This window comes from Moschus berezovskii, chromosome 3, assembly GCF_049115385.1.
Source record: "Moschus berezovskii isolate FMDL1 chromosome 3, NW_MosBer_1.0, whole genome shotgun sequence".
Classification (NCBI taxonomy): domain Eukaryota; kingdom Metazoa; phylum Chordata; class Mammalia; order Artiodactyla; family Moschidae; genus Moschus; species Moschus berezovskii.
In genome coordinates, this window is record NC_142462.1 from 18678515 (window position 1) to 18703924 (window position 25410).

Sequence of the window (25410 nt, forward strand, 5' to 3'; positions counted from 1 at the left end):
TTCTGGCTGTGATCAGAGGAAACCTAACTATGGTAGGAAGTTTAGAAAGATTTTATGTGAAAAAGATTAAATACATCATTGCTGGCTTTGAAGATGGAGGGAGAAGTTATGACTCAAGGAGTGTGGACATTCTCTAAAAGTTGGAAAATCCAAGAAGACAGATTTTCCTAAAGACCATCACACTGACTCCTGATCTTCGCAGGCTTATATTAGAGTTTTCCAAATAAACTGAACCAGTGTTGGGCGGGGAGGGGGTTAGGAGAGATTTGTTTTAAGGAATTGACTGATGAGATTGCAGAAGTACAAGGAAAATTGAAGTTTGAGATCAAGGCGGTCTGGAGCAGAATTCCTCCTTCTTCAAGGGCCCGTAGTCCTTTCTTGTAAACCTTCAACTGACTGGACGAGGCCCACCCACATTGAGAAGAGTAACCAGCTTTACTCAGAGTCTACTCTGTGTGACTGTGCTTAGCCACCCAACCATGTCCAACTCTTTGCGACCCCAAGGACTGTAGCCCTCCAGGCTCCTCTGTCCATGGAATTCTCCAGGCAAGAATACTGCCGTGGGTTGCTATTTCTTCCTCAGGGGGATCTTCCCATCCAAGGATCAAATCCACATCTCCTGTGTCTACTGACTTAAATGTTAATCTCGTCTGAAAAAACACCTTCACAGAAACATGCGGAATAATCTTTGATCAAATGTCTGAGCACTGTGGCCCAATTAAGCCGTCACATAAAATTAACTGTCATACCCACTAAGACCTGTGTTAGACTTCTGACCTACGGAGCCATGAGAAAATACATTTGTGTTGTTTGGGGCTACTAAATTTGTGGTAATTTGTTACTGCAGCAATAAGGAACTGATTCATTCACCTGCTACCCATTAAGCGTTGCCATCAACTATAATGCTAGTCACTTCCTACTGAGAACCTGATCATTTGTCTCAGTTTTTGTCCATTTTCCGAGTTCCATCAACAGGGATGGATTTCAGTCCTGACATTGATTGCCGATCCAAACTCAGCCTCGGCTCCTGGACCTCCTCAGTGCTAAACACCTTCATCTCACTCCAGTCCAGCCACCCATTCCTATGGTGGCATCCTGGCTCCTTCCATTGCTCCATTATTTTCACGTCCTGCCTTTTCAGCCGCCACTCCCTCAGTTACACCTTCCCAGTTCTTCAGTGAGGTAGTCACTCCAGTTCCTTGCATCTCTCTTTAATCCAGGCCTCCCAACCCTCCCAGCTTTGTTTCTTTTTCCTCACCCTGTGTGTCCTGATTGATGACTGGAACTACTGCCTCACCAACATTATGCCTTCTTCTACACAGCAGGGCTCTTTTGAGCAAATATACCTAATCTCTGCTTATCATTAACTATCTACAACAATATGTTTAAAGGTGAAAAAAAAAACTTTTAGCTGCAGCTGTATAAACTAAATATATCAACAAAGTATAAACTAAAAAAATGAATGAAATTTCTACTAATTACATAGTCAGAGGGAATGGATTGGGATATACATTTTTGATGAGCTGTCACATACTCTCTCTTAAACAGAATAGTATAGGTACCACCCCTCTTAAAGGTTAGGGAGAGAAGTTGACTCTAATGTTCAGTATTTGGCTTCATGGTATCCTTCCCCCTTTAATTTCTTCATCAGTCTGTATCCACTGAGAATACCAACTCACAGCATGCAATATGTCAGGAATTAGAGAATATCTTGTATTCTCAGTTGATTAGTCACTACCTGTCTTACAGAGCTCTCAAGTGTGAAGACAGTAACAAGAAGTCCAACTGGGAGGCTATGAAAAACACACTGGCCCACAGGGAAGGAACGTTTCCCTGACAACTCAGGAAGAGATAATTCTGCAACTGTTTTCCCACAAGAAACAGAAAGATTGAAGCCCTCAGCTTTAGCTCCATTTAAAGTTTGAAGGGGAAGTGGCCTCTAAGAATCCTAATCAGAGATAAAGGGATAAATGCAAAGGGAAATGGGGGCAATAATTTCCTCACCAATCTCCCCAATTCAGTTCAATTCAGTCGCTCAGTCATGTCTGACTCTTAACAACCCCATGGACTGCAGCATGCTAGGCCTCTCTCTCCATCACCAACTCCTGGAGTTCACTCAGACTCATGTCCGTTGAGTTGGTGATGCCATCCAACCATCTCACCTTCCGTCGTCCCCTTATCCTCCTGCCTTCAATTTTCCCCAGCATCAGGGTCTTTTCAAATGAGTCAGTTCTTCACATCAGGTGGCTAAAGTATTGGAGTTTCAGCTCCAGCATCAGTCCTTCCAATGAATATTCAGGACTGATTTCCTTTAGGATGGACTGGTTGCATCTCCTTGCTGTCCAAGAGACTCTCAAGAGTCTTCTCCAACACCACAGTTCAAAAGCATCAATTCTTCTGCACTCAGCATTCTTCACAGTCCAACTCTCACATCCATACATGTCTAATGGAAAAACCATAGCTTTGACTAAGGAGAATTTTGTTGGCAAAGTACTGTCTCTACTTTTTAATATGCTGTCTAGGTTGGTCATAACTTTTCTTCCAAGGAGTAAGTGTCTTTTAATTTCATGGCTGCTGTCACCATCTGCAGTGATTTTGGAGCCCCCCAAAATAAAGTCTGTCACTGTTTCCACTGTTTCCCCATTTAATTCCCAAGAAGTGATGGGACCAGAAACCGTAATCTTAGTTTTATGAATGTTGAGTTTTAAGCGAACCTTTTCACTCTCCTCTTTCACTTTCATCAAGAACCTCTTTAGTTCCTCTTCACTTTGTGCCATAAGGGTGGTGTCATCTGCATATCTGAGGTTATTGATATTTCTCCCAGCAGTCTTGATTCCAGCTTGTGCTTCTTCTAGCCCAGCGTTCCTCATGATGTACTCTGCATATAAGTTAAATAAGCAGGGTGACAATATACAACCTTGATGTACTCCTTTTCCCTATTTGGAACCAGTCAATTGTTCCATGTCCAGTTCTAACTGTTGCTTCCTGACCTACATACAGGTTTCTCAAGAGGCAGGTCAGGTGGTCTGGTGTTCCCATCTATTTCAGAATTTTCCACAGTTTGCTGTGATCCACACAGTCAAAGGCTTTGGCATAGTCAATAAAGCAGAAATAGATGTTTTTGGAACTCTCTTGCTTTTTCGATGATACAGTGGTTGTTGGCAATTTGATCTCTGATTCTTCTGCCTTTTCTAAATCCACCTTGAACATCCAGACATTCACAGTTCATGTACTCTTGAAGCCTGGCTTGAGAATTTTTGAGCATTACTTTGCTAGTGTGTGAGATAAGTGCAATTGTGCGGTAGTTTGAAAATTTTTGGCATGGCCTTTCCTTGGGATTGGAATGAAAACTGACCTTTTCCAGTCCCATGGCCACTGCTGAGTTTTCAAAATTTTCTGATGTATTGAGTGAAGCACTTTTACAGCATTATCTTTTAGGATTTGAAATAGTTCAACTGGAATTTCATCACCTCCACTAGCCTTGTTTGTAATGATGCTTCCTAAGCCCCACTTGACTTCGCATTCCAGGATGTCTGGCTCTAGGTGAATGATCACATCATCATGATTATCTGGGTCATGAAGATCTTTTTTGTGTAGTTCTTCTGTGTATTCTTGACACCTCTTCTTGATAACTTCTGCTTATGTTAGGTCCATACCATTTTTGTCATTTATTGTGCCCATCTTTGCATGAAATACACGCTATCAAAGAAATGCTTAAAATTCTCCAAGCCAGGCTTTAGCAGTACATGAACCATGAACTTTCAGATGTTCAAGCTGGTTTTAGAAAAGGCAAAAAAACCAGAGATCAAATTACCAACATCCACGGGATCATTGAAAAAGCAAGAGAGTTTCAGAAAAATATCTATTTCTGCTTTATTGACTATGCCAAAGCCTTTGACTCTGTGGATCACAGCAAACTGTAGAAAATTCTGAAAGAGATGGGAATACCAGACCACCTGACCTGCCTCTTGAGAAATCTGTATGCAAATCAGGAAGCAACAGTTAGAACTGGACATGGAACAACAGACTGGTTCCAAATAGGAAAAAGGGTACGTCAAGGCTGTATATTGACACCCTGCTTATTTAACTTATATGCAGAGTACATCATGAGGAATGCTGGGCTGGATGAAGCACAAGCTGGAATCAAGATTGCCAGGAGAAATATCAATAACCTCAGATATACAGATGACACCACTCTTATGTCAGAAAGTGAAGAGGAACTAAAGAGCCTCTTGATGAAAGTGAAAGAGGAGAGTGAAAAAGTTGGCTTAAATCTCAACATTCAGAAAACTAAGATCATGGCATCTGGTCCCATCACTTCATGGCAAATAGATGGAGAAACATTGGAAACAGTGTCTGGGTTTATTTTGGGGGCTCCAAAATCATTGCTGATGGTGACAGCAGCCATGAAATAAAAAGACACTTACTCCTTGGAAGGAAAGTTATGACCAACCTAGACATCATATTAAAAAGCAGAGACATTACTTTGCCAACGAAAGTCTGTCTCGTCAAGGCTATGGTTTTTCCAGTAGTGTTTTATGGATGTGAGAGTTGGACTATAAAGAAAGCTGAGTGCAGAAGAACTGATACTTTTGAACTGGGGTGTTGGAGAAGACTCTTTAGAGTCCCTTGGACTGCAAGGAGATCCAACCAGCCCACCCTAAAGGAGATCAGTCCTGAATGTTCATTGAAAGGACTGATGCTGGAGCTGAAACTCCAATACTTTAGCCACCTGATGTGAAGAGCTGACTCATTGAAAAGACCCTGATACTGGGAAAGATTGAGGGCAGGAGCAGAAGGGGACGACAGAGGGTGAGATGATTGGATGGCATCACCAACTCAATGGACATGAGTTTGAGTGAACTCTGGGAGTTGGTGATGGACAGGGAGGCCTGGCATGTTGCAGTCCATGTGGTCGCAAAGAGTAGGACATGACTGAGTGACTGAACTAAACAGTTAAATGACAATAGTAGCATGCAGTTTTTTAGTGAAAAACACTATTCAGTCATAAGATATGGTCTGATATCATAAGCATAAGATTAGAGCAAAGTAGTATGATAATAGTACATTTTCCAAAGTCTGAGTTATTCAATCTTATCTATGGTTACTTTGCTAAATTTTAATCAGTTTTCTTTCTTTTTTTTTTTCTGTAATAAAAAGGATAAAAAAAGGCTTAAGGTGACTGAACTCAGTGCCTACATGTGAATTGCTCACATCTAGGAAGATATCTTTTCCTTACGGCTGAGTAAATTAAAAATAAACAGAAGAATAAATAAACATAGGCTCTATGAGAAGTCTATATCCCAAGGGATGAGAAGCAATAATCGGATGCATCAGCAGATAAGCTTTGATATGAAAAAGATTTGCTTCAGGAGACAGAAGGAAATAGTTCATGATATTTGCTTCCTGTTTTCAGTTTGTTTTTAAGAAAAAACAGGTAGCTGTTAAAAAAGAAGCAACTTCTTTTGGAACAGATTGAGTCTTAAATGACTTGGTTTAATGGCTGTTTATAAAGTCAGGCTGTTTTTCTACTCCCTCACTGGCCTTTCTTCAGTCCTGTTTTCCTGGATTTGTTTCTCTTTCTCATGTTTAAAAGCTGGGGGCGGGTGGGGGCCCAGGGTTCAGTTAGACACACTTTTCTCATCTAAACTCACCCTGGTGATCTTATCTAGTGTCATGACTTTGAATGTTATCCAGTGGTGCTCCCTCCCAGGCTTATATCTCCCAGCCTGACTCTCTCCTCTGAAAATCAGCTCACCTGTTCTACTGTGTATAACCCACCTCCACTGGATGTTGGATCAGCACCTCAAGCTGACCGTGTCCAGACTTCCCTGGGTCTTAGTCCATCTGAAAGCTTGCCATTTTTATAAATGGCAGTCGTGTTCTGTCAGTTGCTCAAGCCAAAAGCGTTAGGAGGGATCTGTGTTTCCTGACTTTCCCTCACACCTCCCACCCCACAAGACCTGTTGATGTTTCTCTGGTCTGACCACTTCAAACCACCTGCACTGGGACCACCGTAACCAAAGCTGTGTGATTTCTTGTTGGCTACAACAGCAGACTTCAAATCGTTTTCTTGCTTTTGCACGTTCCTTTTTTGCAGTCTGCCCTCCACACAGGCAGTCTGAGTAATCTTTACAAGAGAGGAATCAGAGCTTTTCACTCTCCAGTGCTTCCTCCCATATTTAGAATATAATTTAGAGTCTTCCCTGTGGCCTTCTGTGCCTGACCTCATCTGATCCCTGCCTGCCTCACCAATGCTAGTTCCAACCGCGCCCTTTGTTGCTCATCTCTGTTTTTTTCCTCTGATTCATCCACTATTTTATTTTTTAATTAATTTTTATTGGAGTATAGTTGCTTTTCAATGTTGTTCTAGTTTCTGCTGTATGGCAAAGTAAATCAGCTATGCGTTGACATATATCCCTTCTTTTTTGGATTTTCTTCCCCTTTAGGTCACCACTGAGCATTGTGTAAAGTTCCTGTGCTATACAGTAGGTTTTCCTTAGTTATCTATTTTGTCCATGCGTGCGTGCTAAGTTGCTTCAGTCGTGTCCGACTCTGCAACCCTATAGACTGTATCCTGCCAGGCTCTTCTGTTCATGGGATTCTCCAGGCAAGAGTACTGGAATGGGTTGCCATACCTCCTCCAGGGGATCTTCCTGACCCAGGGATCGAATCCACATCTCTTATGTCTCCTGCACTGGCAGGCAGGTTCTTTACCACTTGCACCCCCTGGGAAGGACATAGAGGTATATGTATGTCAATCCCAATACACCTCTTTGGATGCTTGTCTTTGTGTGTTCTGAACACGTCATGGTTGTTCTTACCTATGTTGGAGCCTTTTCCTTGTTGCCTTCCCTTTGCCAGGAAAGTTTTTCTTCATGATCTTCAGGTGGTTTACTTGCTACACAAAAGTCAGGTACCACCAGAGCCATTAAGTGAAAAACTTCATTTTCTTCCCTCATCATTCTGCATCACTTTACCCAGCTTTATTTTTCTTCATAATATACCATTACCTATAATTTTACCACATATATAGATATGTGTTACTTTTTGTCTGTCTGCTTCACTTGCATGTGGAGTCCATGAAGTTAGGGAAATTACCTGTCTTATTTACTGTGGTCTTCCCAGAGCCTCGAACAGAAACTGGTACATAGTAGAGTCTCAATGAATATTTGTTGAATTAATGAATGTATCAAGAACTAGGAACACAAAAGCGAATAAAAAGAGCATCTGCTCTCAAGGGTCTTAAAGTGAGGAACCCAAACTTGTTGTTCCTTAGCACTCTAGATAAATATTTTACAGAGGAGGGACAACCAGCACAGCCAGGAGTAAGGGAAGGTTTTTTTTTTGTAGACATAGTGCTGAACCTTTAATGAGGAGTAAAGTTAATCAGTCAAAGAAGAAATTCAAGTCATTTCAGGTCAAGGAAACAACATAAGCAAAGGCACATAGGTGTTTGCACAGAACTGCAGGATGCTCAGTAATTAAAGCAAAGCGTGAGACAAAAGACAGCAGGAAAGAAGCCTGGAGAGGTAGAAGCTGGACTGTGGATGGCTTTATCTTGTATGATGACAAGCTTAGACTGTATCGTACAGGAAAGGGAAAGCCAGAAAAAAAAGAAAAGGGATTTTATGAGACAGAGCAATACGGTCAGATATGCATTTTATGCATTAAGGAGGGTGGATCTGAGCACAGTGGGGCAGGTGCAGATACACAAACCAGGCAGTGGCCACAGGGTTGGAATTAATAGTCAAGGGGATGAGAAAGGAGGGAGAACGGAGTGTGAATTGCTAACTTTCAGTTTGATTCGCTGGGGCCAAAGCATTGCTGTTTATTGAAATATAGCTTATATGAATAACAGGATAAGAAGGAAATGAGTTTGGGACATGTTAAATTTTAGTGCTGAATGACCCTCCAGCTGTTTTTGTTCAGAATGCAGTTGTGTATTTGGATCTGAAACTCAGGGGTTAGCTCAAGACTGGTTTTTATATATATTTATGTATTTCTTTGGCTGCACTGGGTCTTAGTTTAGGCATGCAAACTCTTAGTCACAGCATGTGGGATCCAGTTTCTTGACCAGGAATCAAACCCAGGCCATCTGCATTGGGAGCCCAGAGTCTTAGCTGCTGGACAACCAGGGAAGTCCTAAGACTGGTCATTTATTTTTTTAGCAGCTTTATTGTGATATAATTCACTTATATACAGTTCATCCATTTTATAGTGTGTAATTCAGTGACTTTTAGTATTTTCACAAAATTATGCAACCACCACCACAACCAATTTTAGAACATTTTATCACCCAACAAGAGAACTGTATCCTTAGCATTATTCCCTCTTTTCCTTCAACCGCCACTCCCCACCACCTCAATCCTAGGCAAGCACTAATTTACTTTCCGTTTCTATGAACTTGCCTGTTCTAGACTTTTCATATACATGGAGTCATACAATGTGTGGTCTTCTGTATCTGGTTTTTTCCACTGAGCATAGTGTTTTCAGTTTTGAAATGATGAAATGAAACAATGTGTTAGTGCTTTGTTCCTCTTTATTGCTGAATGATATTCCATTGTATTGATAGGCCACATTTTGTTCATACATTTACCAGTTGCTGCATGTGTGGATTGTTTTATGTTTTGGCTGTTATGAATAATGCTGCTATGAATAGTTCCATGTAAATGTTTGTATAGACATATGTTTTCATTTCTATTGAGTAAATGCCCAGGAATGGAATTGCAGGGTCATAAGATAACTCTGTGTTTTAACTTTTTGGGGAATTGCCATACTGTGTTCCAAAGTGGCTGCACCATTTTACATTCCTACCGTCAATGTATGAGACATCTCATTTTTCTATTTCCTAACAATTGGTACTATCCTTTTGCTTATTTCACTGAAATATAGTTGATATACAGTATTATATGTTACAGGTGTACAACATAGTGATTCGCAGTTTATAAAGGTTATACTCCATTTATTGTTATAAAATATTATAAAATTATCAATAAGTGGTGCTGAGAAAATTGGACAGCTAACTGTGAAAGAATGAAATTAGAACATTCCCTTAACACCATACACAAAAATAAATTTAAAATAGTTTAAAGACCTCAGTGTAAGGCCAGACAGTACAAAACTCTTCAAGGAAAACATAGGCAGAACACTCTTTAACATAGATCATAGCAAGATCTTTTTTGGCTCACCTCTTAGAGTAATGAAAATTTAAAAAAATTAATGGGATCTAATTAAACTTAAAAGCTTTTGTACAGCAAAGGAAACCATAAACAAATGAAAAAGACCACCCTCAGAATGGGAGAAAATATTTGCAAATGAAGCAACTGACAAGGGATTAATCTCCAAAATATGCAAAAAGTTCATGAAACTCAATACCAAAAAAAAAAAAAAAAGCCACAATCAGAAGATGAGCAGAAGACCTAAATAGATATTTCTCCAAAGAAGACATACAGGTGACCAAGAGACACATGAAAAAATGCTTAGCATCACTAATTATTAAAGAAATGTAAATCAAAACTACAATGAGGTACTACCTTACACCAGTCAGAATGGCCATTGTCAAAAAAATCTACAAACAGTAAATACTGGAGAAGGCGTGGAAAAAAGGGAACCCTCCTACACTGTTGGTGGGAATGAAAATTGATATAGCCACTATGGAAAATAGTATGAAGTTTCCTTAAACAGCTGAAAATAGAACTACGATATGACCCAGCAACCCCACTCCTCGGCACATACCTGCCTGAAGAATACCATAATTTGAAAAGATATGTGCGCTCCATTGTTCATTTCAGCACCATTTACAATAGGCAGTATATAGAGGCAACCTAAAGGTCCATCAACAGATGAATTGATTAAAAAAAAAGATGTGGTGCATACATACAATGGCATATTACTCAGCCAAAAAAGGAACAAAATTGTGCCATTTGCAGAATGGCTAATGGATGGTCCACCCATGTGGATGGACCTAGAGAGTGTCCATACAGAGTGAAGTAAGTCAGAAAGAGAAAAACAAATGCCGTACATTGATGCATATACGTGGAATCTAAAACATTTTACCGATGAACCTATTTGCAGAGCTGAAATAGAGACATGGACGTAGAAAACAAATGTGGACACCAAAGAGGGGAGAGGCAGGGCTAAATTGGGAGATTGGGATTGACATAGACACGCTACTGATAGCTTACGGTGAACCAGGTCAGATTCGTGATCTCCAAAGAAGATTTGGCTTCCGGACCAGGGACTAGTCCTGATCACTCAAGAGCTTTTGTGTCGCCAAGTTTTACTGAAGTATAAAAGGGGACAGAGAAAGCTTCTCACATAGACCTCAGAAGGGGGACTGAACGTGCCCCCACTCGCTAGTCTTATCAAGGCCTTATATACTTTTACCAGACCCATTCCCTCAACAAACATCTTAAATTAACAAGATTAGAACTAACAACAGAAAGATCTCACCAGACCCACTCCCACAAGTCTTAAAATAAGGGGATTAGAACCAACAGAAAGATCTTACCAGACCCACTCCCATAATATACCTTTTAAGATGACAGAATTAGTCAGAATGTTCTCAGGAAGGAGAAACATGTCCTCAAGCAGGATACATTGTTGTTATATAATCCTTAGTACAGAGTTTAAGATGAATTGTTTTGTTGTGATACATTGTTGTTATATAATCCTTCGTATAGAGTTTAAACTGAGTGTTTTGTTTCAGCTCTGGGCTTAAAGAAAAGGTTTGTCCTTTTCTCCTCCTTGAGAACTCCAGATCCCTATCTCCTCCTCAAGAGCCCCAGACCCCTCTCTCCTTCTTGGGGACCCCAGACATCTTATCAACCTACCTAGGAATTGTCTCTCTCACTACTATGTATAAAATAGATAACTAATGAGAGCCTACTATATAGCACTGGAGGAAAAAAAGGAAGGTACAATCTTTGTAGGACATAAGTTAGTCTTAAAAATTCACTCCAGTATACACTTGGTGCAGACAAATGCTGTTTGATTCCACTCACATGAAATTCATAGAGTCAGAAGCTACCCTGGAGATGCCCAGGGTTGGAGGGGGTGGTGGGATGGGGAGGAAGAATGGGAACTTAGTGTTTAATGCAGACAGAGTTTTAGTTTAGGAAGGTGAAAAATTCAGGAGGCCGATGATGGTGCGAGATGCACAATGATGTGAGTGTACGTAGTGCCCCTGAGCGGCACAGTTAAATATGGTTAAAACAGTATGCGTTGTATCAGTAACTTTTACCACAACAAAAAACCATTTTAAAAAATATTGACTATACTTCCCATATTGCACATTATATCATTGTACCTTACTTTATACCTGATAGTTTGTACCTCTTAATCCCCTACTCCAATATTGTCCCTTCCCCTTATACTGGCTTTTTGATGATAGCCATTCTGGTGGGCATAAAGTGGTATCAAACTGTAGTTTTGATTTACATTTCCCTGATGACTAATGACACTGAGCAGCTTTTCATGTGATTATTGACCATTTATATGTCTTCTTTGTAGAGATAACTATTTATATACTATGCTCATTTTAAAATTGGCTTATCTCTCTTTTTATTATTTAGATATAATAGTTATATATTCTAGATACAACTGCCTTATCAGATATATTATAGTTCATATAATTTTGAGAGTCATCTGTTCATAGGTAAAGTGAAAAGAGTAGTTATGACTATTCAAGGAAGTTACATACAGTAAGAAACCAAATGATACCCAGGTGAAACAATACAATTTAGGGGTTGAGAAGAAGAGAAATCATAGAAAACTAATGAAGGAATAGCCAGAAAGGGAGGAGAAGGCATCCCAGGGAAGCTGAAAAAGTAGAATTGTAGAAGTGGATTGTCAGCTCTGCTGGATGCAGCAGAGAAGTGCAGTAAGATGGAGATTCAAAATCACATAGGGAATGACCAATTGGAAGCCACTGGCAACATTTGTCAGAGCAGTTCCAGTGTAGTGGTGGGGACAGAAGGCAATTTGTGATGGACCAAGGGAATCATAGGTGGTAAGGAAGCAGAGACCACACTTTCAAGAAGTTTGACTAAGAAGAGATCAAAGGAAATTGGAGAAAAGGAAAGAAAAGGATTGGGACAAAAAGCTGACAGAGAGAGAGAGATGTTGGATATACAGTGAAGAGATACTATCTGTGGAGCAACACTTGACTTCAGGGAGGACGATCAGTTGCAGAGATGGAGGTACTTGTCTTGTCTTGAAGTCGTGACCTCTCTTTCCCAACATGAAAGGGAGAGGAGATAAAGGTAGGTCTCAAATCAGCCAGAACCATGGTTTGTCTAACTGTAACTCACAGAAACTCGATTCAGCAAGGGAAGAAGTAACTACTGCTCATCTATATCTCTGCCTCCAGGCTTGTGGAACACCACACTTTCTTGTCTAGTCCTCTTAGTTCAGCAGGATCACACGAGCCTTTTGACTAGTGTCATGTGGATAGAAGAAATGAGTCTCTTCCAGGTTCAGGCAATATAAAGCCCACGGAGGATGTTTAAAGTCCTTCTCTCCCCATGTTGTTGTGGCTTTGGAGGAACCTCAGATGGAGATGGGGACGCCAGAAGACCAAGGTAGCTTGGATTCCTGAAATTCTGTAACTGCAGTGGACACTGTGAGAGTGATAAGCAAACTTCTGTCACATTCAGCCACTGAAATTTGAGTGTTGTTAAGAAAGTGAAAGTCTCTCAGTCGTGTCTGACTCTTTGCGAGCCCATGGACTGTAGCCGGCCAGGCTCTTCTGTCCATGGAATTCTCCAGGCCAGAATACTGGAGTATGTAGTCATTCCCTTCTCCAGGGGATCTTCCCGACACTAGGGATCAAACCCAGGTCTTCCGCATTGCAGGCAGAAGCCACAGCAGGCGGGACCAATAAGATATTTGGTAACGGTGATATTAACACAATTTGCTCCAGAAGATATAGGAACTGTGAGTGCTGTCATGTTGGACAGTCATCTGCAAAGATATTGCAGGGTGATGTCAGGACAGATAAAATAAAGACTGAGCCTGATGCCTGTGTCTGGTGAAAATGGGAGTGTGACTGGGAGCTTGTGAAATGGTAGGTGAGAGTATAAAGAGTAACCCCACCGGGTGACATAAGCCTTAGCTGACGAGGGATTGTCCACAAGGCTGAGAGAGTAATGGTTCAGAAGCCCCAGTGTTGATCTAGAAGAAGGCGGTTCTCAACTCCAGACCTGGGAGAAGGTAAGTATTCAGAAATGGGGCTTTAGGAGAAATGGTGTTTCATTTAAGATTTCATTTAAGATAAGACTATGAAAGATACAGGAAAACGAATTTGCCATAGACTATAGATTGAAAGGGCAAAATTGAAACTAGAACAAAGCAGGCTGCTGAAAATGTGCTTTGGTGACAGTTAATAACAAACTTGACACTGCACAAAATTGCATCCTTGACAAAGAAGCAGACTTGAGAAACAATTGCAGAACTTGCCGAAAGTGAAAAGCCCTGAATATGAAAAAATCTAATCTTTGAATAATAGGTGTTTCTAAAGAATGCTAACTATTAATCATAAGCAAGACAATATATGTAAAAATCCTAGTGAGTGCTTGAAAAATAGCAGACATTATTAATATTTTCATAAAAGAACACTGAACAAATATGCTGTCTTTTACTGCATAAAAGCCTATGCAAAACCCAGCATGGTTTTAAACTGAGGCAGGTGAATTTCAAGCTAATGAGGAAGAAGGTGTCTCAGAAAAAACTATTCTAAATTTCTACCTGCAGTTAATAAACTGAAGAAAATTCCTTCTCAAATCCTTACTACTACAACCCATAAGAATGTTTTCTCCACATTTCCATCTGTTCTCATGTATACTGCAGGCCTCTATAACCAGTGAGACTAATTAGTGTTCACTTTGTTTTCCCACACTTTTTCTAAGAAAAGTATAATATTTAAAGGTGATATTAAGAAGAATGCCATGAGTAACTTACCACTTTTTCACTCATGCATTTGGGATTGGAGTTTAAAAAACCATGAAGGGATTACTTTTTTTTTTTATCATTGACTATAACTTGTTAGTGGGTGATGAACATTTTGAGCAAAAAATAATATATATATATTTATAGCTTTCAATACATATAAAAATGTTTCCTTTTTGCATATGACCAAAACTTAAAAACAGGGTAGTAGAAAAAATTTCTTGTATAAAATCCAGTTATTTATGTGAAGATGAAATAAGTAAATTTGGTTCCTAGTAAAAATAAATGAAAATTAAAACCTGTGCCTAGATATATCTTTAATAAGACATCAACAATGAAAATTGTACAAGTACACAGGGAATAAATAAAAAGTAAACTGTTTGTTTCATTGAGCATAATACCCTCCATGTTGTCACAAATGGAAATTTCATTCTTTTTTATGGCAGATTAGTGTCGTGGTGTGTGTGTATGTGTGTGTATGAGAGAGAGGCTTAGTGAAATAAGTCAGACAGAAAAGACAAATACCGTACTTTTCACTTACACGTGGAATCTAAACAACAGATATAACAAAGGAGAAAGAGACTCAGATACAGAGAGCAAGCTAGCGGTTAAAGAGGGAGAGGAGAGGGGAAGGGGCAGAGTGTGTGAAGGGGATTTAGAGGCGGTCATACAAACCAGCAGCTACAAAATAAATGTCACAGAGACGCAATGTATAGTGCACGGAGTATAGTCAACGTTTTATAGTGACTCTGTATGGGGTGTAATCCATGCAACCATTGAGTCACTGTGCAGCGCACCAGAAACTAAATAATATTGTAAGCCAATAAAAAAATGCAGGAAAGAAGAAAGGAAGCCAGTCCTCGTAGTTACGTTACATGTGACCTGTATCGTTACAACCTGTTTGTCACTGTCTGAAATTGTCTTGTCATTTACTTACTCCTGTGCTCTTTTTTCTCTCAACTAGTATGGAAGTTACCTGATAGCAGGGGTCTTGATCCTTTCTCATGCTAGCCTGTCTCTGTTCCTGACACAGAACAGGCTGCGTGAATGAATGGATGAATCTTGAGATGAACACTTGATCCTTGTTAGCAAAGAAAGCATCTCAAAGAATATGGACGCAGTGTTCACTGTTGGGACCAAAGGTGTAGTAGCTGAAGGGGAAGTCGGAACCCCAGAGAATTCTGAAAGCATGGTAGGATTTCTCGGTTTTGCTCTTGCTGACCTAAAGGAAAATGAAAGAGGCTGGACTGAAGATAAGGAAAAGAGAAAAGTTAAATGTAGAAATGAGACAAACCCCTTCCCAGTGACATTTACGCCACAGTATTTTATCAAATAATAAGGTGCAGCCCTAAGTCGAGGGATAATTCAGAATTCGAGAGTGTTCCCTTGACAGAGGGTGGTTGGCTCTCCAATGTGGGGTGCTTAAGGAAGTTACGCACAGAGAGCAGAAACGAAACATAGAACTAGCAGTGTTCACCTTGTCTCTACCTCTTGCAGCCGGCTGAAGGTCTGAACAAAGTGCAGACGGTCAACACTGTACAAATTCGGGTTTCTAGGAAGAAAACAAGATAAACTGGTGGAGGGAAAGTCAGAGAAGAGTAAGATTCAAGACTGAACCCTATTGTTTTAACTGTAATAAGAGGTTTGCATCTAATAGAAGACTTGAATAAAACTGTCTCCATCGAGAGTTAATAAGCTAAGAGAGTAGAGACAATGTACATACAATGACTGAAAGTGGATGACTGTCCATTCCCCTCCAATACCAACTCCTGCGCTCTTGTTTTATAAGTTTACTATTCAGCTATTTGCTTGAGTTTTATTTACCTGAAATTTAAAACGTACATACACAAACATACACACACACAGACACAAGATCTAATTTGTGCTTCCACAGCATTGTTAGTCTTTGGTCCCAATACGTTTATTAGATATTCCATTATTTCTCTCCTGACTGCACTGCCCCATCTGTCATTCCAGATGCTTTCTATAAGTAGGTTTGTTTCTAGGCTGTACGTTCTTTCTCATACTCTATTTTAAAAATTGAAGTTTAGTTGATTTTCAATATTGTGTACATTTCAGGTGTACAGCATAGAGATTCACAATTTTTAAAGGTTGCACTCTATAGCTGTTAAAAATATTGTCCATAATCCCTGTGCTGTACAGCATATCTTTGTAGCTTACTCATTTTATACATCACAGCATAGTTTGTGCCTCTTGATTTCCTACCCTCTGCTCCCTTGCCTCTACCCGCTTCTCTCTTCCCACTGGTCACCACTAGTTTGTTCTCTGTATCCATGAATCTGTTTCTGTTTTATTTTATTTGTTGATTTGTTCATTAGATCCCACACATAAGTGATAACATATAAATATACACACACACGCACAGTCACCCCATGTCCTTTTTCCTTTCTTTCGTTGTTGGACACTTAGGTTGCTTCCATAAATTGGCTATTGTAAACAGTGCTGCTATGAACATTGGAATGCACGTATCTTTTCAAATTAGTGTTTTCATTTTCTTTGGATATATACTCAGGGGTGGGATTACTGGATCATATGGTAGTTTTATTTTTGCTTTTTTGAGGAAACTCCATACTGTTTTCTATAGTGTCTGTACCAATTTACATTCCCATAAATGGTAGGGACCTAACAGAAGCAGAAGATATTAAGAAGAGCTGGCAAGAATACACAGAAGAACTGTACAAAAAAGATCTTCACAACCCAGATAATCACAATGGTGTGATCACTCACCTAGAGCCAGACATCCTGGAATATGAGGTCAAGTGGGCCTCAGGAAGCATCTCTAAGAACAAAGCTAGTGGAGGTGATGGAATTCCAGTTGAGCTATTTCAAATCCTGAAAGATGATGCTGTAAAAATGCTGCACTCAATATGCCAGCAAATCTGGACAACTCATCAGTGGCCACAGGACTGGAAAAGGTCAGTTTTCATTCCAATCCCAAGAAAGGCAATGCCAAAGAATGCTCAAACTACTGCACAATTGCATTCATCTCACACGCTAGTAAAGTGATGCTTAAAATTCTCTAATCCAGGCTTCAGCAATATGTGAACCGTGAAATTCTAGATGTTCAAGCTGCTTTTAGAAAAGGCAGAGGAAACAGAGAGCAAATTGCCAACATCCGCTGGATCATGGAAAAAGCAAGAGAGTTCCAGAAAAACATCTATTTATGCTTCATTGACTATGCCAAAGCCTTTGACTGTGTGGATCACAACAAACTGTGGAAAATTCTGAAAGAGATGGGAATACCAGACCACCTGACCTGCCTCTTGAGAAACCTGTATGCAGGTCAAGAAGCAACAGTTAGAACTGGACATGGAACAACAGACTGGTTCCAAATAGGAAAAGGAGTACATCAAGGCTGTATATTGTCACCTTGCTTATTTAACTTGTATGCAGAGTACATCATGAGAAACGCTGGGCTGGAGGAAGCACAAGCTGGAATCAAGATTGCTGAAAGAAATATCAATAACCTCAGATATGCAGATGACACCACCCTTATGGCAGGAAGTGAAGAAGAACTAAAGAGCCACTTGATGAAATGAAAGAGGAGAGTGAAAAGGTTGGCTTGAAGCTCAACATTCAGAAAACTGAGATCATGGCATCCAGTCCCATCACTTCATGGGAAATAGATGGGGAAACAGTGGAAACAGTGGCTGACTATTTTTCTGGGCTCCAAAATCACTGAAGATGATTATTACAGCCATAAAATTAAAAGATGCTTACTCCTTGGAAGGAAAGTTATGACCAACCTAGACAGTATATTAAAAAGCAGAGACATTACTTTGCCAACAAAGGTCCATCTAGTCAAGGCTATGGTTTTTCTGGTGGTCATGTATGGATGTGAGAGTTGGACTATAAAGAAAGCTGAGCACTGAAGAACTGATGCTTTTGAACTATGGTATTGGAGAATACTCTTTAGAGTCCCTTGGACTGCAAGGAGATCCAACCAGTCCATCTTAAAGGAGATCAGTCCTGGGTGTTCATTGGAAGGACTCATGTTGAAGCTGAAACTCCGATACTTTAGCCACCTGATGTGAAGAGCTGACTCATTTGAAAAGACCCTTATGCTGGGAAAGATTGAGGGCAGGAGGAGAAGGGGACGACAGAGGATGAGATGGTTGGATGGCATCACTGACTCGATGGACATGGGTTTGGGCAGGCTCCAGGAGTTGGTAATGGACAGGGAGGCCTGGTGTGCTGCAGTTCATGGGGTTGCAAAGAGTCAGACACGACTGAACGACTGAACTGAACTGAAGTGGTGTTAATTACAGTTTGCTTGAATACCTGGTAAGATAAGTACACTCCTTTCATCATCTCTTCTTTCCTTCTTCTTCTTTTTTTGTTTATGAAATTGATTTGTTCATTAGTTTTTGAAAAATTTTTTACAAAATGTTTGAATTACATTGAATTTATAGGTTAATTCAGAGAGAATTGCCATCTTTTACATTATTGAATCTATTAATGAACATAGCAGTACTTTACATTTAAGTCCTTTGCCTTCAGTAAAGTTTTTATCATATTCTCCACAGTGATCTTGTTTATATCCTTAAAAATAAACAAGAAAAACATAAGCAACTCAATGAAAAATGGGCAGAGACTATGAATAGGCAATTCATATAAGTGAAAATCTTCTTGCCTGTAGACATGAGAAAACACTACTGCTAACAAGGGGAATGCAAATTAAATCAAAATACCATTTCATACTGTCTAATTGGCAAACATAAAACAGTGTGATGGTATCAAGTGTTGGAAATGATGCTGAACTTTAAAACCCTACTGATGGACATATAAATTGATATGACACTGATGAGTATAATATGGTTGAAAATGTTCATATGCTATTACTACCAATTCAGTGTCTCTCTGTAAGGAAATTCCTGCATGATTTAAAAGATATTTGTTATTATAAAAAGCTAAAACAACTCTACTGTCTTTAGTAGAGAAATGGCTAAACTGTAGTTTAATTACACAATATAAATCTGTTCAGCAGTTGAAACGAAAAAAAAAAAAAATCAGCTCTCTGCTCAAAAACATAACATGGCTGACAAGAGGTTGCAAAAGTAAGTACCACTTATATGGTTTTTAGGAAAACAAAATAAAAGTGTGTATGTTGTTTATGGATACGTATGTGAGTAACAGGCTTTCCAGGTGGCTCAGTGGGAAAGAATTCACCTGCCAATACAGGAGACAAGGGTTCGATCCCTGATCCAGGAAGATTCCCTAGAGAAGGAAATGGCAATCCACTCCAGTATTCTTGCCTGGGAAATCCCATGTATAGCGGAGCCTGGTGGGCTGCAGTCCATGGGGTTGCAAAGGGTCAGACATGACTGAGCACATGCGTGCGTGTACACACACACACACACAAATAATAAAAGAACAAAAATTTACAAAGGAATGACAAAAGTCAACTTTAGAATAGTAGTTACTTCTGCAGTGAAAGAAAGGGAGGGAAGAAAGGAGAAAAGGGCTGTTGTTTGTTTTTTTTCCTATAAAATTGTTTCTTAAAAAAAAGAAAACCAAAGCAAATATAGCAAAGATTAGTATCTGTCAAATATGGATAGAGGTATATAGGTATCTATTACAGTTTCTGAGATTTTCTATATTTTTAAGTTCTTTCATTTTTTTTAAAAAACTTAGATTTAGCACTGATGTAAAAATAGATATTTAGGTGTAGTAACACTGTAGATTTCTAACCTAACTCCATTTTACACATATAAACACAAAATACTTTTGAACTGTAAATAAACATGGAAATTTCCAGGAATAGAGCTATGCAGCAAATCAAGACAAAACTAAACCAAGATTTATTTTCTCATTTGGAACACCATTCATTATGGCAATGACATGGGTGATATTTGAGTTACGGTACAAACCCCTGTGTCAATTCAACAATATAGTTGCTGGGAGTCTACACATGGATTCAAACAAATAAACATTTCATGAGGTCATCTAGGATAGTCAATAACTTATTAAAATTTATACTATATCATTATAATTTATATTATTTTTAATAATCATAACTATATAGTTATGATTATCAGAAACTACTTTTATTTTGCCTTTACATGTTAGCTAGGTACTAGATTTATTTTTAAAAGATTATGTATGAAAGTGGATGATGTATTTATGAATTTCATTGTGGAATAGAAAAGACACGTCTCAGAGGGTTGCGAAGCACTGGTCTGGCCTCAACTTCCATCTCCCCACTTACACACGTGTGTTAAAAAAAAAAACTCGGCAAGAAATCAAGTCCATCAGGACAAGGAGGGAGGCAGGCACTGGCTTAGGGATGGAGTAAAGGTGTGGTTTCGTTGAGTCTGGGAAGATGAAGCAGTGACAGTTTCTGCCGTAACGGAGGCCGGCCCCTACTCCCACGGAGGTGGTACAACTTGGCGGGGAAGGTGTGTTCTTTGGAAAGCATGCTTCTGAGGGCCAACTCATGGCCTGTAGAAAGTAGCAGAGCCCAGCAGAGGGAGCCACTTGATGATGGATCACGGGTGATCGGCCGAGTCAACAAATGGGTACTTGGATGTAGTTTAATTTTACTTGGAGAAAAGGAAATGTGAGGTCTCATAACTAGGAATCATGTAATTGATTGTCTGTTGAAGGGTCATGAAAGGAGAGAACAGAAAACATTTAATTGTGACTGGCACTGTGCTCCTCCTGGGGGACTGTGTCCCCGTTCTCCTGGCTTCAGGGCCATCAGAGTGCCATCCCTGTGGCCAGTGTCCTCTCTCTCTGCGCCACCCTTACCCTGTGTCCCCTCTTCATCCAATTCTCAGCGCACACAGATCGTTCTTCTTGCCTACCGAGGAAGTCTAAAAAGCCCTGGTTCTTTATAAAGCAATGCAAATTAAAAATTGTCTCATTTGCTACCATTTCAGACTAGCTCTGGAGTCTATCTTGCATAAATTAGAAAGTTCATGATGGTCTTTCTCTTATTAGAAGTTACTTTACCCCAGAAATAACTTACTATTCTTCCCTAAAATGAAAATTGCTACAAATTTTGTGGGGCTATAGTTTACAGAAATATAAAGAAAACTTCAAGAAACAGACTGTGTCCCTACATGAAAAGACTGTATTAGATATATTAGATATGTTGAAATATATCTAAACTAATTGTTAATTAGGGAAACATAACAGTGAACACAATGAGGTATCACTATGCACTCCCATACTGGCTAAAATTAAATAGATTGAAAATCTCAAATGTTGGTGAGAACCTTCACACATGGCTTATGGGAGTAAGACTGGTACAATACTATTTAAAAACATCTAATGACATCGGGGGGATGCCCCGGAGAAGGGCATGGCAACCCCCTCTAATAGTCTTGCCTGGTGAATCCCATGGACAGAGAAGCCTAGCAGGTTAGAGTTCATGGGGTTGAAGAGTCGGACGTGAATGAGCAACTGAACACACACACAGACACAATACACATTATATATTATGTTATGTTGTGGGCTTCCCAGGTGGTGCTGTGGTAAGGAATCTGCCTGCCAATGCTGGAGACGTAAGGGCGTGGGTTTGATCCCTGGGTCAGGAAGATCCCCTGGAGAAGGACATGGCAACCCATTCCAGTATTCTTGCCCGGAAAGTCCCACGGATAGAGGAGCCTGGTGGGCTACAGTCCACGAGCCACAAAGAGTCAGCGTACACACAAACACACAGTGCATGTTCTATATTATGCGTGGGAATGTATCCCCTGTTTGGCCCCCTAAAAAGAAGAAATGCTGAAGTCCTAATCTCTGGTAGGGCAGTGTGTAACCTTGTTTGGATACGGGGTTGTTGCAGGGGTAATTCATTAAGAGGAGTGAAGCAGCGTGGGCCCTCGTTGCAGTACGGCTGGTGTCTCTGCAAGAAGACAGCCTTGGGAAGGCACAGGGAGGACCACGTGAATATGGCAGCGGCCCCTGGAGGATACATCCCCGAGCCAAGGCACACCAAGGATTGCTAGCCATCACCAGAAGCTCAGAGGGAGGCACGGGACAGCATCCCCCTTTACACTGTCTCAGAAATAGCCACCTTTGCCAACACTTGAATTTCACTTCTGATCTCTAGATTCGTGAACAAATTTCTGTTGTTTGTAGCCACCTAGTTTGTGGCATTTGATGTGGCAGCTCTAGGAAACCAATACACATTTTCACATTAAAGATGTATATATATATTTTACATTCCCAAGAATTTATGTTTATGGTCTCTAATTTCTTGAATAAATCACAAAATTTAAAATAGAAGTAGTCAAATCATTCTACTTTATATGTAGTTCCTGGAAAAGTTCACTCAAAGACACAATTCAAATATAAAAATAAGGCTCTCCTAATCAGGAAAACAAACCATGCAGTATATCTAGTTGTAGCAAGAGGTCAAGGATCCATTGTAAATGTTCAAATTCATTAAAAAATAAAGGATGTGGTTTGTTCCAAGTTGACCTGTAAATTTCACCCTGACCCTCTGATTCCCTTTCTTACTGGAAATTCTCCAGTGTCTGAAGAGACCCTGCACTGGCTTCTGGGAAGACATTCATTTCATTTCACTCCAGAGCACAGAAGGGCTGACCTGAAGGGAGATCTGACCCAGAGCTGCTCCAGGGCAGAATCCTGATGAACACGGATGGCAGATCTTCATGAGGGACAATCTTTGCTTATAATTCTGCGTCTAAAGTTAGGAGCCTAGACAGTCTCAGAGTTTACAGAACAATGTGCTCTCAGAAACCTCACTAGGGGGTGGATTTTGTATTAGACAGCAAGCAAGCTGGTAGGAGTATCCCTTTTGTTAAATGTGTTCCATGTGATCAGAGGAAGCCATGAAAAACGGCATAAAGAACAACACAAGGAGAACAGATTTTTAAAATTAACAAAATGCAGCATGATTTCTCTGTTATTTTCAAGTTTTCAAATATCCAAAGACAGCAAAGCATACAAAAAATTTTAAAGAAATTGATGAGGTAGAATGACACAGTGGTGAGAGATTATGAAGCAGGCTGTCCGCTTTCAAACTTCTGTTCTATCGTTTCTTAGCCTGGTATAGTTATTAGACTAAGTACAAATTTCTTCATCTGTAAAATTGGGATAAAAATGCACCTCTTGTAAAGAGTTGCTAAGAAGATTCCATAAGGAATATGAAAAGCATTTAGCTTAGAATGCTGTACATGGCAAGTGCTTAATAAATATTAGTGGCTACCTTAACAATAATAATGATAAAAGTCTTCCCAGATTTATCCTTGAAGTAACTATAAACATTTCCAGTAAAATTGATTATAGAGTATACCGTCTGGGGTCATTTCTGTTCTGTTCAGTAGCTCAGTCGTGTCCGACTCTTTGTGACCCCGTGGACTGTAGCCTACCAGGCTTCTCCATCCATGGGATTCTCCAGGCAAGAATACTGGAGTGGGTTACAATTTCCTTCTCCACTGGGGTCATTTAGCTTACCCCAATTAAACTAGGATGAGAAGGAAAATTTCAGTTTCTCAGATTGATCACTCCAGTACTCAACTTTCCTATCAGAAAAAATAAAATTTACTCATTTTCTTGGTCTGTTAAATAAGTGGTTGGATTAAGTAATTTCAAAGGAGATTTCCAAGCACTCATAATTTGCATTTCTAAATAGCCATTGTAGATGATAAATTGCACATATTACATACAATCTTTGTTTTTTTTTTTCATGAGTGTTTTATTTTCCCAGCTTCTGTTATTTTCCTTTCAAAATGTGACCTTTAGTCCAGTCAGAGTATTTATTTTTGCTCCAGTTGTGTTCCAAAGGAGCCTCATAGAATTCAGTGGCTTGATATTGCTTGTGTTCAGTCAGAAGACTGAATTTCTATACCACTAAAGTTCCCTTGTACCAAGTTTTTAGGTTTGGCTGCTTGGGAAGAAAAAAAAAATGACATGATATTTAAGAAATCTCATCAAGAAATTGATGTCTTTTAAAGCCACACATATAACATATAAGCCTCAAAGACTGTGATATAACCTTTATTTTTTTTTTAATACTTGCTATTTTATTGATAAAAGCTATTTGGTTATCAGAATCACTTTGTGTTTCCCAATCCACCTAGGAGCAGGAACTAGAACTCAACTAACAATGCTGCGGCGCCCAGCCCCAGTGCTTCCTTGTTAGGCCCACTCTCCATCACCCCGTATATTCACTGCTTGCCCAGAAGGTGGCACTGTCGTTTCAAAGCAGTGGCTCCCATGGGGTCCAGAAATGGAACTGAGAAAAATGGGTAGTCGGAAGCAGCGCAAAAAGGCCTGTTTAATGGTAAAATATGTTTAAATAATTGTCTGCTTCAACCTCCCTTTCTAGGGGCGAACGTGAACATGAAGACCAACAATCAGGATGAGGAGACGCCCTTGCACACGGCTGCCCACTTTGGCCTCCCCGAGCTGGTGGCCTTCTACGTGGAGCACGGGGCCATCGTGGACAGTGTGAATGCCCACATGGAGACCCCTCTGGCCATTGCAACCTACTGGGCCCTCCGCTTCAAAGAGCAGGAGTACAGCCGGGATCACCACCTCATCTGCCGTATGCTGCTGGACTACAAGGCAGAGGTCAACGCCCGGGATGACGACTTTAAATCTCCGCTGCACAAGGCAGCCTGGAACTGCGACCACGTGCTCATGCACATGATGCTGGAAGCTGGCGCGGAAGCCAATCTCATGGACATCAATGGCTGCGCTGCCATCCAGTACGTGCTGAAGGTCACCTCCGTGCGACCCGCCGCCCAGCCTGAGATCTGCTACCAGCTGCTGCTGAACCATGGGGCTGCTCGAATATACCCTCCACAGTTCCATAAGGTGAGGCTGCCACGTAGAGAACTGGGCGGATGGGCAGCAGGGTAATGGGGACTCAGAGGGTGGCTCAGTCTGAAATCTCCAGGTCACTCAAGCCTGTTGGAGGCCTGGCTAAATGCCTCTGACCTTCACTCTGACCTTCCATTTGTGTGTATACCCCTAGCTATCTCAGCCTAGTCCACGTTTGTTTGAAATCTGGGCTGAGAGCAGAGAAAGAGAGCAAGAATAACAGGTAATTCTCCATGGCTTGTGTGAACACCAGTGAACTGGTAGTGGCTTCCTGGGGGACTGAATGGGAGAGAACTGCGGACTTCTCTAAATCTGCAGAAGCGGTGAATGGCGTCACCCGTGCACACGGTCTCTTCAGCAGAATGTCTGCTCTCTAGATGGTGGAGCCTGTTTTGGAATTGGTTTGAATACATGAAAGGGCGGCTCAGTTTTCTAGTTTAATAAAAACTAACATTCATTAAGAACTAATAGTTAATATTTATTATAGATAAATTATATTTATTAAGCACACTTATAAATCATCTTACATTTCTTAATTTAATTCATTTAATTCTATAATAATCTGATAAGGTAGATTATATTATTATACCTATTCAATAAAGGAGGAACCTCGGGCACAGAGCAGTTAAGCAATTTGTCTGA

At 40.2% G+C, this 25410-nt stretch overlaps 1 protein-coding gene across 1 annotated transcript in view; it reads left to right on the plus strand.

Moving 5' to 3' along the window:
• Window positions 1–25410, plus strand: part of ASB4 (ankyrin repeat and SOCS box containing 4) — an 86743-nt gene that overhangs the window by 33664 nt on the left and 27669 nt on the right. The window contains exon 3 of the mRNA XM_055420459.2: window positions 24272–24762. Coding sequence (XP_055276434.1) covers window positions 24272–24762 — 491 coding nt within the window. The remainder of the gene's footprint in view (window positions 1–24271; window positions 24763–25410) is intronic.